General features: G+C 43.0%; 1 protein-coding gene across 3 annotated transcripts; it reads left to right on the top strand.

The window, feature by feature from the left end:
- The first annotated feature begins 851 nt into the window (after positions 1-851).
- CLTRN (collectrin, amino acid transport regulator) lies at positions 852-17,836 on the top strand. Of its 3 annotated transcripts, XM_083502125.1 has the most exons (8): positions 852-994; positions 4,145-4,384; positions 4,795-4,878; positions 5,750-5,808; positions 9,399-9,484; positions 11,949-12,068; positions 13,566-13,760; positions 16,337-17,836. In XM_083502125.1, the coding sequence occupies exons 3-8, from the start codon at positions 4,812-4,814 to the stop codon at positions 16,494-16,496; spliced, it is 687 nt and encodes a 228-aa protein (XP_083358251.1). In that variant the 5' UTR covers positions 852-994; positions 4,145-4,384; positions 4,795-4,811; the 3' UTR covers positions 16,497-17,836. The 3 variants fall into 3 exon arrangements, with proteins under 3 accessions (XP_083358251.1, XP_083358250.1, XP_083358249.1); XM_083502124.1 differs by lacking the exon at positions 852-994 and having other exon boundaries at positions 3,628-4,384; positions 4,617-4,878; XM_083502123.1 differs by lacking the exon at positions 852-994 and having other exon boundaries at positions 3,629-4,384.
- Positions 17,837-18,663: the final 827 nt, after the last annotated feature.

Below are 18,663 nucleotides of genomic sequence, written 5' to 3'. Positions count from 1 at the left end.
GTTTGGGTGTCCCAGCAGCAGCACCGGATTGACTCCTGCTGGTGTGCCTGAATTGCCCTGGCCTTCTTGCTGTCTTCCCCCCTCACCATCCCAGTATATGTCAGAGATGCTTCTGCCAGGAGGTCGGGTCTGTGGCCCCTCAGATTTGCACAAAACCAGAAAAGTGCACTATTAGTTTGCTTGTGTAGGTTTCTGGTTTTGTGCGCATCTGAGGTATCAATAGGGGGGAAATGCTTCGTTTGGGGGTGCTAAGAATAGTTAGCAGCACAGCTGGAGATGAAAGCAATTGTATTTTCTCAGTGCACACTTTTCAGATTAACTTGCTGTGCTGAGCAGTATAATGCAGTATCTGGTGTCGGAATTCTTAATGTGGTTTGCTAGTGCAGTTGTTCAAATCTGAGGGATCAGAGGGGGGAAATGTAATTCAGGAGCCACAGGAAACAGTTATAAGCACAGCCAGGAAAGAAATGAAAGCATTGAGGAAGTAGGAGGCATGGAAACAGAATGTCTGACAACTGATCCACCCACCCAAAACTACTGAAACAAATTTTCTGTGACTGCAGTTTCTCCAATCAGATTATTCCCGTATCAGATTATCCCCATATCTGGTAAACCTGATTTTGCTTGGGGAAAGCATCAAGATTGTTGTTGTTTGAGGGTAATGTCATGTGAACTACGCAAACAGCTGCAAACACAGTGTGGATGAGCCCCTGCTAGGTGTAAATAAACTGTGTTCATTTACTTTGCTGTAGCCTGTCCTGCACTGACATCCAAAACAGGCCGCATGAGTAACCACAACACTTGTTGCTATTTTGGTTTTTAAAGCATAAGAATATGAAACAGAATGTTTCATCTCCTAGCAAATCTCATTATATCTATTAAGAGATCAGCTGCGACTCAGATGCATTCAACAACATTTACTACCTGGTTAAGAAGCTGTAAGGAGTGAGTGAAAAGGAAATTGCCCCGCCTATACAATTTATCATGGAAGCTGGTGGGTATAAAGATGGATTAAAAAAAAACTCAACTTTTTTAGAGTGGAGTTCCGGAACAAAGCTTTTCTTCAGTTATAAGCTGTGAAGCCCGGAAACCCAAAGTTCAGCTAATCCTGAGATTAGCTGCTAGCCGCAACATGTTTACTTTGGTGATGGGAGGGGGGGGAGAAGTCAACAACTACAAATCTAGGAAAACCATTGACATTGTTTTTACCAGTGTTGGATGAGTACCCCAGCCTTCTTAATACTGTGAAACTGATCAAGTTGTGTGTGTGCGTGTTTTAAGAACATTGTTAAATTGCCATTTTGTCTGGCATCATCTCCAGAAGCCCCTAATTTCACATAAGTAGTGTCTGGTGACCTTAGGGCAAATGGTTAGGAGGCACTCATTCTAATGCTCCTTCACACATCCAGCTGATTTTTCTGCACAGAAGGAAGTGATGAGTAAATCTATACACCTCCTGTGCTGAATTGTGATCTGGGGCCAAGTACATCTCTCCGTGTTTGTTTACTGGATGACTTACAAGTGAATGTAGCCACCAATGAAGAGTACAGAGATGTGAGTTGTCTGCAGTGTTTGATCTGCAGAGGCTATATCACACATGCAATTCTTCTCTTGATGTTGGAGTCACTGAGTGATGAGCACGTACGTGAGGCTTCAGTTCCAAAACCAAAACATTAAACTACTGCTTCATTATACCGCACTGTGGAAAGTACATTTACATACCCTCCAACATTTCTCCAATGAAAATAGGGACGTCCTATTCCATAATGATGATGGTGATGATGATGATTTTATTTATATCCCACCCATCTGACTGGGTTGCCACCCTGCACTCAGCTCTCACCTGTAGCTCCTAGAAGCTGTCAGCATGGGGCAGCAGCCACACCCCAGGAACGGCTTTGACTGGTTGCCTAAACCAGGTGAGGGTACCCTCAGTGAGTAAGGGTCTTCCCCTGCATGGGAAGACAGGTTCTAGCAGATTGAGCGGATGTGGCCAATAGTGGCTCCAATGGTCAAGAAAGTGGTTTCTGCATTATAGAAGGAAGTGAGGGGCAGATGGGGCTCATCAGTGTGGGAAGGTAGCCCATCTAGAAGAAGCAAAACTCTGATCCTAAACCTCCACTACCTTGTGGGATATCTTCGGAAAAAGAAAAAGCTAAAGAGTAAACCCTACACAAATCCAGAATGGATCCCTAAGATGGTTGGAATGGACCTCCTTCCAGCAACTCCTGCAGGCAAGTTGGTGCTAAACGGATTGCTCTAATTTCCTTTACACCACATCATTGAGGTTGAGAGGTGGGTCTTGTTGTCTGGGCAGGCCAGTACCTCCATACACACTGTCCAGGCTTGTGCCCAGGGGAGGTCACTTCAGTGCTGCAAACACAGCAGTTTGACTCTCAAGACAGATGGATGCCCACAGCACACGAAGGAGGAAAGGGAGAGTGACAAGAATGGTTAAAAAAATTCCAGCAATATTGTTCCAGAGATAGTTTCACCATGCAAAACAAAAGCAAGTAAACTTGAGCCTCAGCTGAGGTTATTTTAGTGTATATGCTACAAGCGTTAGCATAAACAATAAATGCTCCAAGCTTTCAAAGAGTAGAATTCCAAGTATATGTTAATTAGTCTGTGATTGCCACCCAAGATGATTCTTGTTGTTGTTGTTTAGTCGTTTAGTCATGTCCGACGCTTCATGACTGCATGGACCAGAGCACGCCAGGCACTTCTGTCCTCCACTGCCTCCCGCAGTTTGATCAAACTCATGCTGGTAGCTTCGATGGTATCCAACCATCTCATCCTCTATCGTCCCCTTCTCCTTGTGCCCTCAATCTTTCCCAACATCAGGGTCTTTTCCAGGGAGTCTTCTCTTCTCATGAGATGGCCAAAGTATTGGAGCCTCAGCTTCAGGATCTGTCCTTCCAGTGAGCACTCAGGACTGATTTCCTTCAGAATGGAGAGGTTTGATCTTCTTGCAGTCCATGGGACTCTCAAGAGTCTCCTCCAGCACCATAATTCAACAGCATCAATTCTTCGGCGATCAGCCTTCTTTATGGTCCAGCTCTCACTTCCATACATCACTAATGGAAGATGATGCTAGGCACACACAATTTTGCATTACAGAGAAGTCCCAGCTAGGCCAGCTAGAAGTCCCAGCTAGGCCCAGCTAAGCCAGCTAGACAGAGCCAAAGAACTAGTACACACATGAGTTTCAAGCACTTTCCAGTAATACATAAATTATTGTTTGTATTTTTTTAAATTTAATTTGTATACCATCCTTTCTCCAAGGTTCACACGGCAGTTTACAGTTTATAAAAATACCAATGTACATAACATAAGAACAAACAAAGCAATAACACCCTCCACACACAGTTTACACGGCCATAGATTGTTTAATTTGCCAAATGCCTGAGAGAAGAATAATGTTTTTGCCTGGCACCTAAAATAGGTAACGAAGGCAACAGGCGAGTCTCCCTGGGGAGAGCATTCCACAAAGGGGAGCCACCGCAGAAAAGGCCTGTTGTCATCTTGACACCCTCTGGACCTCTTGTGGAGGAGGCACACAAAGAAGGACCTCAGATGACGATCACAGGTCTGAGTCTGCTTGCGTAGGGAGAGGTGGTCCTTGAGATACTGCGGTCACATGGTGTATTTGAAAGTCACGCCTCTGAAAGTCATTAAGTCTTAGGGCCCTCCAGCCAGCTGGTTGTGTGTGTCCTGTTGGTGATGGTGTGTATCTGACTGAGTACAGTAGCCACAGGTTCAAATGGAGCTGGCAGGCAGCATCTTTTCCCTTGATATGTCCTCACATAAAAATTTCAGGTTCAGGTAGCCTTTACTGCAATGCACAGCTTGGGACTGAGATCATCAATATTCTAAAGCAGACATACTTTCTGCTTCTTCTGAAGCAGCAGATGACATCCAGCAGGCAAAAAGAGCGTGTTGCTCTCCAAAAGTTGATGGACTCCAGCTTCCATTAATCCCTCCCAGACAGCGTGACTAGTGACCAGGGATGGTAAGAATTTCAGTTCACAGCATCTTGAGGCCACAGGTTCACCACCTGTGCTCCTACAGACTGCTGAATTGTCAAGTTTTACAATGCAAAACGGATTGTTTTTCTCTCCCTCTCATATCCCGTGGTCTCCAGGAGGTCCTGTTATGTCACCGCAGTGGAATGCTGCAGAATGCCAACAACAATCCAAAACCCTTTGAAAAATATTTACAACTAACAAACATAAAATCAGGGCGAAAGTTTTGTATGGCCATTTAGCTGGGGACAAGATGAGAGGTCGAAGAGTACAGTTCTCTAGACAAGTGTGTTGCTTCCCAGTTGTTTCGTTTGCTTCCATCCAAGGCTATTTGTCTACATGACATATTCTTTTGGCAGGTAACTTCCTTCACAATTTATGATCGTGTGTGGCAGTATACTACAAATTCACTAAAACAGTTTAAAAAACCCAGCATTCAAATAAGGTGGTGTGTGTGTGTGTGTGTGTGTGTGTGTGTGTGTGTGTGTGTGTAGTTTATGACTGAGAGGACAAAGTGTTCAGTTGTTGGATATTTATTATATGAAATGTTATGAGAAAGAAAATAAACTACTTCTTACCTGCTTTATTCAGGTGCACCTAAAGAGATAAAAGGATGAAAACGGATGCTTCCCCAACTGTTTTTGCTAAGATAAAGGGGGTTAATTATTAAACTTTCTACTTCATCATTTCCTAGTTCTGCTGATGCTTTAATCCTGGGTCATTGGAAGTTTAAGACTGCATTACAGTCTTTTTTTGTTTTTCCCTGAAGTTTCCAAGTCTGGAAGGATGTTAGGGAGATTGCTGCTTGCATCTGCCTGGGTTGCTGTTGCATATCCTGAATTTTGCAAACCAGGTAAGATTCCATTTTATGTCTTAACCTTCAGTCGCTGTCGTTTTGACGACCTGGCACATTGAAAACCCAGGGCTGTAGTTCTATGTATACTTCGAAGTAAGCCTTAGAAGTGGGACTAATTTCTGAAGAACCATTTCTGAATATGAAATGATACTGGGTTGCCTTGAAATCAGGAGTGCCTTTATTAGGGTTAAAATAACTCTGAGAATCCTGATGGGGCAATTCACATAACCTTTCCAATAATATCCTCTTTGTCACCAATCATTCAACACTGGTTGGCAGGTCTCTGAAAAATAATGACAAATCTGTATAAGTGGTCCATGATTTCTACACAATTTGTTGGTGGGTGGGTGGCATTCAAATGTACAGATTTTCTTCTTTTACGTCTGAATCCTAAGCAAAGTTATCTGGAAATCCCCGCCCCCCAACATCAGTAAAATGTTCCAAGTACAGTAATTGTATTTGGGGGTCTCCATTTCCTGAAATACATTCAGAACATATTTATTTGAAATATCTCTGATCTGCCCTTATATCACATTGCGATATAAGGATGGGGTATTTTCATAGCTGTCAACTTTTCCCTTTTCTTGCGAGGAATCCTATTCCGAATAAGGGAATTCCCCTTTAAAAAAAGGAAAAAGTTGACAGCTATGGGTATTTTTGCTCAACATAACAGGGATAATAATATAAATTAATACCAACCTACAGAACTGCAACATAAAAATACAAGGAGATAAAATCAGAATATGAGCAATAATGATAATAATAATGCTCTGATGCACTGAAGAACACAAATGAATAACAAAGCTCCATTGACTAATTTATACGTGCATGAATGTACATTTTACTTTATCCTTTTTCTTTGTAACAGATTCAGAGAATGCTTTCAAAGTGCGGATTAGTATCAAAAGAGCTCTAGGAGATAATGCAGTAAGTGAAATATTTACATCCACTTTTTCTGGTGAAAGTTTTACAAGAGACTGATTAGTGTTAACTGTGTCGTGAAAGAGATATAAGCTTGCCTATGAAAGTTATTAAATTATCAATCCAGTAAATTTTCTGACAAATTGTTTTTTTCCTTCTTTGAGATCTGAGATACAATGCTTTTCATCCATTTTAAAAACAAACACACTTTCCACAGCAGACTTCCAGACTGTCATTCTTTTCTAAACTATTTCAAGTACTTATGCTTAAGTATGAAACACACAGTTTATGAGGCTGTCAAATCCTACTGGAATCATTATTTTGGTTGTCAGCTGCATAGATCGAGACTATTGAAGGATTAAATGAATGTTATCAAATACTGTGGTCATGTAACTCTCTCTGTTGGAGTAAGCGTATTTCGTGTCAGCTTCTGGCTGCTTCAGACATCTCTTCTAGAGAAGGAAACAACGGCTTTTGTTCAGTTGCATGTATACCATATGGTGCCACTTGAAAGGATAACCAGCTGTCCTCTACCCTGATAAGACAAACCTGTATATGAAGCCTCACCAGGGTCTGCCCCTCTACAAGCCCCAGTGCTCCTGGATCTACCAAGGCAGCTCTGTCAGCTATACCAGTTGTTTTTATTAACATTAACAACATTAACATTTATATACCGCCCTTCATCCAAAGATCTCAGGGAGGTTCACAAGATAAAAATACATAATAATAAGAATAAGAATAATTTATTATTTATACCCCAACCATCTGGCTGGGTTTCCGCAGCCACTCTGGGCGGCTCCCAACAGAACACCAATAACAATAATAAAAAAGCAGCAACATCAAACATTAAAAACTTCCCTAAACAGGGCTGCCTTCAGATGTCTTCTAAAAGTCAGATACAGTGGACGCTCGGGTTGTGAACGTGATCCGTGCGGGATGCACATTCGCAACCCACAGCGTTTGCAACCTGCGTGTGGGCACGTGCGGGGTGCGATCCGGTGATTCTGCGCATGCGCAAAGCGCGATTTAGCACTTCTGCACATGCGCAACCGCCAAAACCAGAAGTAACCCGTTCCGGTGCTTCCAGGTTTTGGCAGTCCGCAACCCGAAAAAACGCAACCTGAAGTGTCTGTAACCCGAGGTATGACTGTAGTTATGTCCTTGACATCTGAAGGGAGGGCGTTCCACAGGGTGGGCACCACTACCAAGAAGGCCTTGTAGCTTCACTTCTTGCAGGGAGGGAAGCGCCAGAAGGCCCTTGGTGCTGGATCTCAGAATAAAGCACAAATAGACAGAACAAGAACAAAATTATAACCCACCCCCGAACACATGTAAAAGGTTGTAGAATATTAGTTTATATGAGGAGAGGTATTGTGGTCCTTAGCCATTTAAGGCTTTATAAGTCAAAACCAGCACTTTGATTTGGGCCCGGAAACTAACTGGCAGCCAGGATGAGTGTAACAGGTTCAAAGCATTTTCCCTCGGTAAGCAACCTGGCTGCTGAATTCTGCTCCAGATGAAGTTTCTGATCCGTCTTCAGAGGCAGCCCTATGTATAATGCATTGCAGTAATCCAGCCTAGAAGTTACCAGAGCATAGACAGCCGAAGTTAGGCATGGGCCACATGCCAAAGCTGATGGAAGGCACAGTAAAGGACCCAGGAATACCCCCAAGAGATGTACCTGCTCCTTCAAAGGGAGTGTAACCCCAGCAATAGCAGGCAACTTCCCATCCATCCAGTCTAGGGAACCACCCACTAACAGTGCCTCGGTCTCATTAGATTGAGTTTGTCGGCTGTCATCCAGTCCATTGCCGGGGCAAGGCAACGGTCCACCACATCCACTGCCTCACCTGCAGATGTAAAGGAGAAGTAGAGCTGTGTGCCATCAGCATAACCCCCAACTCTGGATGGCCCCATTCAGCAGTTTCATGTAGATGTTAAACAGCATGGGGGGATAAAATTGGGCCCTGAGGAACTCTACACTGAAGGCTCCATGGGGCTTAAGAACACTCTCCAAGCATCACCCTTGGAAATGACCATCCAAATAGGACCAGAACTACTGCAAAGCCATCCCTAACCTGGACAGCTGCTCCAGAAGAATACCATGGTTGATGGTATTGAAGGCCCCTAAGACAGGGTGGTCCAAATTTTCATACTGAGTGGGTTGCAAGAGTGCTGCCTTGTCAGGGAGCGAGGTCAAAATGATGCCCCCCACCCAGAAGAATTGATGCTTTTGAATTATGGTGCTGGAGGAGACTCTTGAGAGTCCTATGGACTGCAAGAAGATCAAACCTATCCATTCTTAAGGAAATCAGCCCTGAGTGCTCACTGGAAGGACAGATCCTGAAGCTGAGGCTCCAATACTTTGGCCATCTCATGAGAAGAGAAGACTCCCTGGAAAAGACCCTGATGTTGGGAAAGATGGAGGGCACAAGGAGAAGGGGACGGCAGAGGATGAGATGGTTGGACAGTGTTCTCGAAGCTACCAGCATGAGTTTGACCAAACTGCGGGAGGCAGTGGAGGACAGAAGTGCCTGGCGTGCTCTGGTCCATGGGGTCACGAAGAGTCGGACACGACTAAACAACAACAACACCCAGATTTAAATACCTATAACAGTGACATAATCATTGTGAAATATTTTATTTGTATTATATTGTATTTAAGGATGAGAAATTAATTAAAATAACAATTAATCAGATGTGCAAACCTTTTGTATGTCTAGTGAATCAGCATTCATAGCTATGAGTACATTCGTCTACTGCATCTAACCTACTTTACTGGAACACAAAAGGAATATTTTGAAATTCTAGGAAATTACAAATCATTCTTCCTAACTAAAGAGACAAGGAAGAGAATTTTTAACCCGGATAAAAAATTACATTGGATATAAAGATACATTAAGTTCAAACTGCATTTAATTACAAATGAACTGATCTGAATTATTGCACAATTAAATGTGGATGCTTTGGTGATTTCTAGGTAACATGTTCAAACATAAATCATTTTTGCATTCACTGTCCTTTGTTGTTCTTTTCATAGTAGAGATTGGCAACTGGTGATATCCTGGCCAAATCCAGACCCCCAACAGTTGTTGTCTGCTCCCTCTCCCCGCAGCCGTGGCCCAGTTTCCATTCTAGAAGAATAGAATAGAATATGTAGCTGTGATCACGGGATTCAGGATCAAACTACATGTTCCACCTCTGCTGCATGTCTTCGAACCAAGCCTGACTGCTTATTCTTCTTTGCTAAGGACTTTGTAGGCCAAAAGGGCACTTGGAGTTGTGCCTGGAACATAACCACCAGCTCTTTAAACAGTTCTCATGTACAAGTGACAGGCAGCTGCTGGCTAAAGTTTCCAGATTTTATCTTTGTAATAAGAGCACCTTTTGATAGGAAGGCCAGATACAAACTTAACTAATTTAACAAATGCATTTAACTAATTTAACTAATAAATACACAGCACATTTTAGTTACCTAGTCTGTGTTTCTCATGAGAGTATTATGAGAAAAAAGTATGAGAGTATTATGAGAAAAGCAATAAAATCTTCTCCCTCTGCCTCGCTATCCATAACAGTGTATATGTGTGTTTTTACAGTATACTTGGGATGCTAATGAAGAATACCTGTTTAAAGCAATGGTGGCTTTTGCCATGAGAAGATATTTCAGCCAAGAAACCACCCAGTGAGTATGCCTAATTTTCCTGTCAGTCAGCCTTCCCCAACCTGGTGCCCTCGAGATGCTTTGGATTAAAACTCCCACCCAGCCCAGCCAGATGCAATTCAGAGCCCCCACACTCCAGAATGATGCAGAGCAAAAGACTTGAAACACAGAGGACTTGCTAAAGTAATTTGGGATAAAGCCCAAAGCCTTGCTGTTCCAAAAAAGGAGCCAGCAATCCCAAGTGGTCCAGTCAACTAAACATTCAATTGAACATGCCTAAAGTAAAGTAAGAGCCCAGAAGGGGAAAACTTGTTTCCTGGAAACTGGAAGAAGAATAGCAGCAGCTCCTTTTGTTTTATCTCTTTATCATCACTATCTAGCTTGAAGGAGGCTCTCCTGCATCAGATATTCTGAACAGGTTTACATTTGTTTATAAGCATATTTGCTTTTTGCTGGAGCAAGCAGAAACAGTCCCAATGTAAATGCAAATTTTGCACATACATATTAAGAAATAATAACATTTTGACAAACAGCTTTTCCCCCAGCGGTGATTTAACCATACTTTGTGTCTTACTTAACAGACCTGTCAAATTATTTGTGCAATTCCTAAAGGACAACACACTAGGCGTTGATCATTCTATGTTAAAACTTATTGTAGCCTTTGTGAGGGGTTTGTTACTTCAGGTTCCGTAATCTGTGACTTGTTTAAAATGCTGAACAGATGCTTAGTGTGTCGGGGAAGTTAAACTTAGGACAGCCAATAAGTAAGAACACTTACTTTCATTCAGATGAGTTATGTTAAATCCTTGAGTGCAACTGGGTTGAGTCCAGACCAGTGCCAGAACTACAGAATTTTCCATGGGGACAAAAGTCTGCCCTGTTGCCCCCTCTCACTGCAGGTTTGTGCCCCCCTGCTAACATGAGAAGGAAGCCTTCATTCTCTTCCTCCATAGAGGCTGGAGTCAGCACCCACCAATGTCGGGTGGCTCAAGACATTTTGCTGCCTGAAGCGAAGGACAAGACGGCACCTTCTCCCAAGAAGCCAATTTGACTGGTAGTTGAATCTTACTCTAATACTGGTGAAAGGACAGTATCTTCCACTGCGCTTGAGGGTATCAGGCTAGCATAGGGAGGACAGGACAGGTCACATGGCATTCGCAGTTCTATCCCCTCCCTGCACCTCAGCATCTGCCGCCTGAGGCAGCTGCCTCACTCTGCCTCATTGTCAGGCCGCTCCTGTTTCTTCTCTTTGTCAGCCTCCCACCGCTGCCACCACCAAGAAAGGTCTTTGTCCCCTACACCGTGTGTGTGTGTGAGAGAGAGAGAGAGAAACCTCCTCCAGTTGTGGTTTTAATTCGTTTTAAGTTGTTTTAATGCTGTATTTTATAGTGTACCAATAAGTAGTAGCGGTGGTGGTGGTGGTAAATATGCTTTAATTTTTGTATGTATCATGATGGATGACTCCACACTAATTCTATTGATAAAACTAGCAGCAGATGCAACTGAAATACCATAACATGTTATTAAATCTGTAACTTAACATGTAATATATATAATAAAACATCATAATAAGTAACAGAAATAGTGTTACAGTGCTGTTAAGCAGCCAGAAGATGTCACCGTTGAACAGAGGTGCCGTTTTTTACCTCAGGATCCTTTTTTTTTTTTTTAAAGAGCCATGTTGCGGATGGATCAAGGTCAGAAGGGCCACCAACATTGGCTGTACACACTGATCATCTCCTGCACTAGCCAAGAAGTGGGTTGGACTTTTTAAAGCCCCTTTTTTCCAGAGTGAGCAGCAGAGATGGTGGCAGAACCTCAGCTGCTGGCTTCCATTTTCCAGCTTTGACCACAGGGATGGGCAAAAGCAACGAAAGTGCTTTTATTGCTAGAGAAGAAAAGAAGTATGGGATCAGCAATCATAAGAGACAGATATTGAGCCTTCAGGCCACCAGCTGCCTATTCCATTTGCTTAGAGACTTGGACTAATTTCTGTGAGGCAATGAAGTACATACCAGAAATGCAGGTTTGCTCAATTAAAGTGCTTTGACACTCTAACACAAGCATTTTTGTAATGGGCTTTTTGCAGTAAGGAAATTAATGGGGAAATGCTCTGAAGTGTGGGGTGAACAAATGATTAATAGGAAGATGTATAAATATCCCACAAGCAAATTGGGGTGAATGCTTGATAAACAGGCCTAAGTTGTAAGGAAGAACAATGAGACAGCAACCTAAAAGATTTGGCTCAATGGGCAATCATTGCCTTCCAGAGTCCACTGTGCGACTGGTCTTCTCTCAGTGCTCCATATCCTGTTTTCCATACCACATCTTGAATTGGGGACGTAATAATAAAGAAGAGCACCTCCTTAATGAAGGGGCTTGATTTCCAGATAATCTTGAACCTGCCCCCTGTCTTTTGACTACTTAGGACTTGGTTGTCATTATAATCCCTTTCTTCTTCTTCTTTGTCCTAAACTATTCACAGAATTTCCAACGTATTGCTCTGCAACGTAACAGATCGGGTATCATTTTGGTTTGTGGTCACAGATTCATCCACAAACGCAACAACTACTATTCCTAGGAGTGATGTGGAAGCTGCCATAAGGTACCGCATCAGCCATTTATATCTTCTCACAATGTTGTTCTAACCAAACATATTGTCTGTTAGTAAGCATTTGCATTGCATTGCTGGTCAGAATTGCTTAGAGTTGCATTTATAGCTCTCCAGTAATTCAATCTTGTAGGCTAGATTCCAAGAGAGTGGCGTGTTCAAATCTACACAGTGGGCTGTTTAAATCTACACAGTGGGCTGTTTAAATCTACACAGTGGGCTGTTCAATCTTGTAGGCTAGATTCCAAGAGAGTGGCGTGTTCAAATCTACACAGGGTTTTAAACCTGTGTTCTCTAACTCCATGCCCGAGACTTATTTTTTCACATAAATTTCCTGTTATCAATGCTTTTAATCACTTTGAGCTATATATACAGTATATCCCTTTCATTTGTATCATTGTAAGAATTGCTTTCTGCTTTTATAAAGCACAGTGGAAATGTACTTTTCTCTCACTTCCTCGTTTTTTTTAAATAATCACATTTAAACTGGGAAGTGAGGAGCTTATTTGAGGGGAGAAGAATAGCCCATTTTGGGACCTCCATTATATGTTAGGAATTTGTTAATGATAGTGCCTTTAAATGGGGAATCCAGGAAGGTTTCAGTGGAAAATAGTTGTCATGGGTGTTTTTAACTTCTGTTGAACTTAGGTTGTTGTTTTTTAATCATGTTATCTTTTAGAAGTGTATTGCCTCTGGTTTGAATAAATGCGAATGTGGCAATGAATGAGACTGCATTCTTCGAGAAAGATTAACTTTTAAGCTTATGAGCAGATTAAACTGTTTTCTACAGAGAAACTCAAAACCAACTTCACTGCAATTGTGTGTGTCTGGGGCGGGGAGGAGATTACTGATTTGTTGGACCATGGTAAGAATAGTGGAATGCACTTTGTTTTGGCTGCTCTTCGAAGCATTTACACTCTGCATAAGCAGATTTACCGTAAGTCTCTTTCTTCATCCGCGGCATGCAGTTCTAGCACCTTGGACTTAAAAATGTTGGCCATCATGATAGGAGATGTTGTTGAAATGTTTGTTATGGTACCATCAGTCCCTATTGCTAAAGGACAGCTAAAAACTAATAAAAATGCTGCCCAGTGCTGAATTCAGGGTGGGGGGGGAGAGAGAATAGGGTTTTAATGACATACACAACCTCCACGCCCCAATTTTAACCAAGCCATGGTCTCCCAGAACACTGGAAAACCAGTGTGATTTGGTAAGAAAGACAAGGTCCTTATAATTCAAGCATCACTCCTTTTATACGGCACCACAGCAGCCCAAAGCAGACTGAAGGGCTGAAGTGAAGAGGAGAGGAAGGGGAAATCCCATCTCATCCAGTGGCATAACGTTGGATCTTGCCCAAAACGTTTACTTGTATAACAGTTGTTATAAAATGCATCACTATTTGTGCTGTCACCAACATTTATAATGTGAAAACAAAACAATTAATGAAAGGGGGAAATGAACAAGATGTTCTACTTCGTATCTCTTTTTAAGGAAGAACAAAAACCGAATCAACAGTGCCTTTTTACTGAATGATGATGCGCTGCAGTTTCTGGAAATCTTGTCCACTTTAGCACCAGCAGTTGAAGGCTCTGTGCCGACGTGGCTGATTGTGTTTGGTGTTGTCCTTTGCATCATTACGGTTGGAATTGCTTACCTTATAATATCCGGAATCCATCAACGCAAGAGGTGAACGCTGCATGTTTTTATGTTTTTGCGTTGGCTTTTAAGGGAACTGTAGGTTTTGGGAGGGAGCAGTTGCTTAAAATGTCTGTCCATCCCTTCACCGAGACTTCAAGGGACCTAACAGCAATAATTCAGAAACAAAGAGGTCAATTTTAAAAAATTCAAAAACAGAACTTCCAAATTTATGGATTTCCCCAAAAAGTCAAAGGAGAACAATACATTCACGAACTAGTCACATCATAAACACGCCAGGAGAAAACAGTTTCACTGAGCACTTAGCACTTGAATACTGTGAGGCAGGGGGTCAGCCAGATCTACTGAGAAGAGTTTGGATTTGATATCCTGCTTTATCACTCCCCTTCAGGAGTCTCAAAGCGGCTAACATTCTCCTTTCCCTTCCTCCCCCACAACAAACACTCTGTGAGGTGAGTGGGGCTGAGAGACTTCAAAGAAGTGTGAGTAGCCCAAGGTCACCCAGCAGCTGCATGTGGAGGAGCAGGGAAGCGAACCTGGTTCACCAGATTACGAGTCTACTGCTCTTAACCACTACACAACACTGGCTCTCCACACTGAGGCAGTGGGTTCCATAGCCTACGTACCATAATGGAGAAGAGCTCTCCCATGTACAAACCAGCTATTCCTTTGAAGGTGGTGGGACACAGAATTGGATCACCGATCTGAGCTGGAGAGCAAGATATACGGGAGGAGGCTGGTCAAATTTGTCGGCCAAATTCATAACAAAAAGAGAAAAGTCATATTTAACTACCAGTTTCTATTTGGGGGCAGGGGAGTGCAGCCTTGCTCCTGCTTCTTGATCTCCCTGCAACTTTCAATACCTGGCCCCTGGCAGCTAAGTTCTAGGGTGCCACAGGGTGTTATTTTCTCCCCAGTGCTATTTCATATCCATATGAAGTTGCTGGGAGATTTGGAGCAAGGTATGAGTACAGTGATTCAAGAGAGGCCACACTGAATCAGTGCCTGGATGCAGTGGTGGGATGGATGAGAGAAAATAAGCCGAGCGTGAATCCTGGCAAGGAGGCGGCAGTGTAGGCGAGTGGCTCCAGTGTCTGATCAATTGGTCCATTGCCTGCCCTGAATGGGGTTGCACCTCCCCTGAAGGAGCAGGTATGCAGTCTGGTAGTGATTCTAGATCCAGCTTTGTCACGGGAGGCCCAGGCAGCCTGCGAGGCTAGAAGCATCTTTTACCAGCAGCAAATGGTATGACAACTTCCTAGACAGGGAGTAGCTCAGCCATTGGTGACTTCAGGGTTGGATTTAAGTCTCTGCTCTCTTATGTGGGGCTTCCCTTGTGCCTGACCCAAAGTCTACAGTTAGTGAAGGATGCTACAGCACAGCTGCTGACAGGTGTGCGACCTTGTCAACATGCAACATCTCTGCACAGAGATCTGCACTGGCTGCCAATCTGTTACCGGGCCAAGTTCAAGGTGTTACAATTTGGAACCAGTTTCCTTGTGGGTCCACCTTACTCCATGGATGCCCACCTGACACCTCACAGAAGACTACAGGGAATGTGAATGTGGCCTCAATGGGTGGATGGCTTTGGGCCATTTGAGGGAGACATGAAAGTGAAGGCAGTCATGTGAAGATGAGGTTGTAGAAGATCCATGTTGCAATCAAGGAAAGCACTTTCCATTTATTTTTAGCAAAGCTCACCACCCAAGGATTTGCAGCAGAACTATATACTTTTATGGCAGTGAGTATTGCTGATATGCAAGTCCTGACTGAGCTTGTTCCCGCATGTATTATGGAGCTGAAGAAATGCTGTGGCTGACCTTTGAGTCTGTTATCTCCCCATAGCAGCTGATGCTTCATCATATATGGCAGGGGAGGGTCTTTCCCTGCGAATCAGTGGTTGGCAAGGTCAGAAATCAATCTGGAAATAACCCAAGAAGAGATTGCTAAGCTGTTCCTTCTAGTCAAGATGGAAAAAAACAGGGAAATTTTGGTAGGACAGTCATTGCTTTTATCACAATTATATCAGAGGTGGGGTCATCTAGAAAATAAGTGGTGTGAAAGGCAGAATAAGCAGATGAAAAAACTGGTTGTGACAGAAGCTGTAGGGAAATTTCTAACTGTAAATGAAGTTCATTTTTGCTGACGATGAGAGGTTGAGGAATGTGCTAGAATCTCAGTTGTTAAATCAGTATTTGCCAACCTGGTGACTTCCAGCATGCTGGATTGGGTTGGCGAAGGCTATCTTAAACATAGACGATGTCTTGCTGCTGGATTGCACCACACGTACTCAGAGATCTCCTAAGATTGCCTTTAGCCAAGAGCTGTGTCAAGTTGCATTGGTCAAGAAAAAGCACAAGGAATATGTTTTTCTCCTGTGCAGCCCTCACAGGGCAGACTGAAGATCTGCATTTATCAGGGGGTGGGCTTTGCATCTTTTGGGGGTGTGGGAAGAGGGCTTGCTCACATAGGCTCGCCTGTTATCTGGCTGCACTGCAGCCCAGATGCTACCAATCCACTGTACTAAAAGGGTTTAGGTACGTTGAAATTCTGTTTCCCAAGTCATGCTTCTCGAGGACAATAACTTTCTCCTCTACTCTTTTCAGACGTAATAAGGCACCTGAAGAAATAGAAGGTTTAGAAGATAAATGTGAAGCAACCATAACAATGGAAAATGGAATCCCCTGCGATAGCTTGGATTTAAAAGCTGGCCGTATTAATGGAGTCTATGCAGCAGCAGATGACGAGCGGTTCACACCCTTGTGAACTGTCTCAGTTTCTCTCGTGCCCTTCCTTGGGACTCTGCCCTCGTTTTATCTAGCAATTAATGATGATTATCGGAGAACAAGAAGAGAGAAAACTTGTGTACTTTGCCTTGTTTTCATTTGGCGATTCCTTTTATAAGCGTGTTCATACATGCACACCCAAATTCAGTTCTCATCGAAAGGTTCATGGAAAGAGCAAATCTGACTCCCAATGCTTAATGTTCTTTGGACCTATCAGAGATTTGAGGACAAAGGCTGTTTCACAGCAGGAACAGTATTAGTAGGGATAGATGGATCACTCTGTTCCTGCTCCCTATAACTTTTGCATATTTAATCCATAAGCTTGTTCCTTCCCACATTCAATTAAAAGGAAAAAAACCCCCAAATGCCTGCACTTTTAAATATTTTTGAACGTATTTCCACAAAATTATTCTTCCAAAAACACATTTCAAAATGTGTATTTCTGGGATCCAGGAACAACCATTTGGATTTCTCACAGGACCCCTGTGTAGCATTTAAAAATGCATTTTTGTATGTTTTGAGCCAAAAGCGACATCACAAGATGCAGAGAAGTGCGAAAGCCGAAGAATAACTGCGTAAGGATCTCTATACATTAATGAGGGAGGTTCAGATCACCAAAATCAAATCCTTCAAGCATCCTGACTTGTTACTAGTATTTAAATGTTTAGTTGGCCTTTGCCTTTTACTTTCCGAGTGAGGGGAAAGAGTGAATTGCTTTGATCCAATATATTAACCAACATGTGCGCTTCATTGAGGCCCATGAGAACAGAGGATGGGGGAAATGGGTGAGAAAGGAACATTTGCTGCCCTTAGGGGTTTACGGATGATCACTTTTCAGAGACATGTTGTGCTCTTGTCGCTGTCATTGTGCCTTTGAAGCAAGTTCATGATCTCTTCTGGAATGGCTTTTGAAGATTTCTGCAGGGCTTTAAGAAGTAAAGATGGGGGGGGACACTAGCTTCCTGCTCCATCACTGCTGTCAATAGATGTGCATAGTTTGGTGTAACTGTTATGACCACCTCTGGGCTAACACTCAGAGGTTGAACAGAGGGAAGACGATTAGGAGGAGCTCGTAGGTTGAACTGCAGGGAGCAAGTGGAAGCAACAATAGTGCATGTACTGATATTCAGAGGGAGGAAGCATGCTCAATAGCAGGCCTGTACATGTGTCCTTCTCAACTTGCATGCGTCTCTGCCCCTTCATACAAACTGTGCTTGCTGTCTTTTCCAGCTGTAAACCCCATTGAGCAAGGGGATGTATGTCTTTTCCATACATGCTGTGGTGTACTTTTTAAGACAATAAAATACACTATTGCTGAAAGCATCTCAGTCTTTTGAATTCAAGAACTGTGAAGCAGGAATGGATATCACTACACGAGAGTTTCATTGCGGGGGTTCTGTCATGAACCAGTGACCTTGCATGCTTCTTACTCTCAGAACTGTTATGGAATGTCTTTCTCGGATAGGCAAGATGAGACATTGCTCTGGCTGTCTAATTCTAGTAGCTGCCAACACTCTACTCAAGCAGAGAAGGGGTACTGGGTATCCACAAACAGGAGTTCGCTAATATTTGGGTGTCTCTGCACTTTCCTTTCTACATACATGGAGAAACAGCCACTATACTAAAGGTAACATGTTAAATTAGGCCTGGGCATATTCAGGAGTTAAAGCAGTGGAGATATTACTCTAAACTTGTAAGAGCTCATCCAAGCCTTTAAGTATTTCTGAAATCAAAAACACTTGGTTCACTCTTATTAGAAAGGCAGCATTAACTAGTGAAAGGAACAGAAGTACCACTGAACACAAATACAGCACCATTTTTCTTGGAACTAAGATATTCAGCATGTAGAACTAGACCTGCCTTGGGCACATGCTGGGGTCAAAGAAAAGTTGCTTTCTTGTCCTAACTGAGCTCAGAATCAGAATCTGCCCCGTGCCTTTCTCATCTTCCACAGGAGGTGTGAATGATACCCACCTGCCATTGCAAAACTCTCATTGCAGGACTCTTCTGGTCCAAGTCTTGCAGGGCAGAAATATTTAGATTGTCACTGGATGAAGAGTTCTGGGTCTAACTCTGCAAATGCACATCCCCTTCCCTACCCCTGCCTCTCATTCTTTGTCATAGGATGTAGGCCTTCTTGACAGTCA

This window comes from Podarcis liolepis (assembly GCF_965112155.1).
Source record: "Podarcis liolepis genome assembly, chromosome: 4".
NCBI classification, from domain to species: domain Eukaryota; kingdom Metazoa; phylum Chordata; class Lepidosauria; order Squamata; family Lacertidae; genus Podarcis; species Podarcis liolepis.
This window is presented reverse-complemented; position numbering and strand designations above follow the sequence as displayed.

What these genes read in the sequence shown, in the direction of transcription:
- CLTRN (XM_083502125.1), top strand. Translation starts at nt 4,812, where the DNA reads ATGTTAGGGAGATTGCTGCTTGCATCTGCCTGGGTTGCTGTTGCATAT. An exon ending in TTCAGCCAAGAAACCACCCA is followed by an intron (nt 9,485 to 11,948) that starts GTGAGTATGCCT and finishes AACTATTCACAG; the next exon opens with AATTTCCAACGTATTGCTCT. An exon ending in GGAATCCATCAACGCAAGAG is followed by an intron (nt 13,761 to 16,336) that starts GTGAACGCTGCA and finishes TACTCTTTTCAG; the next exon opens with ACGTAATAAGGCACCTGAAG.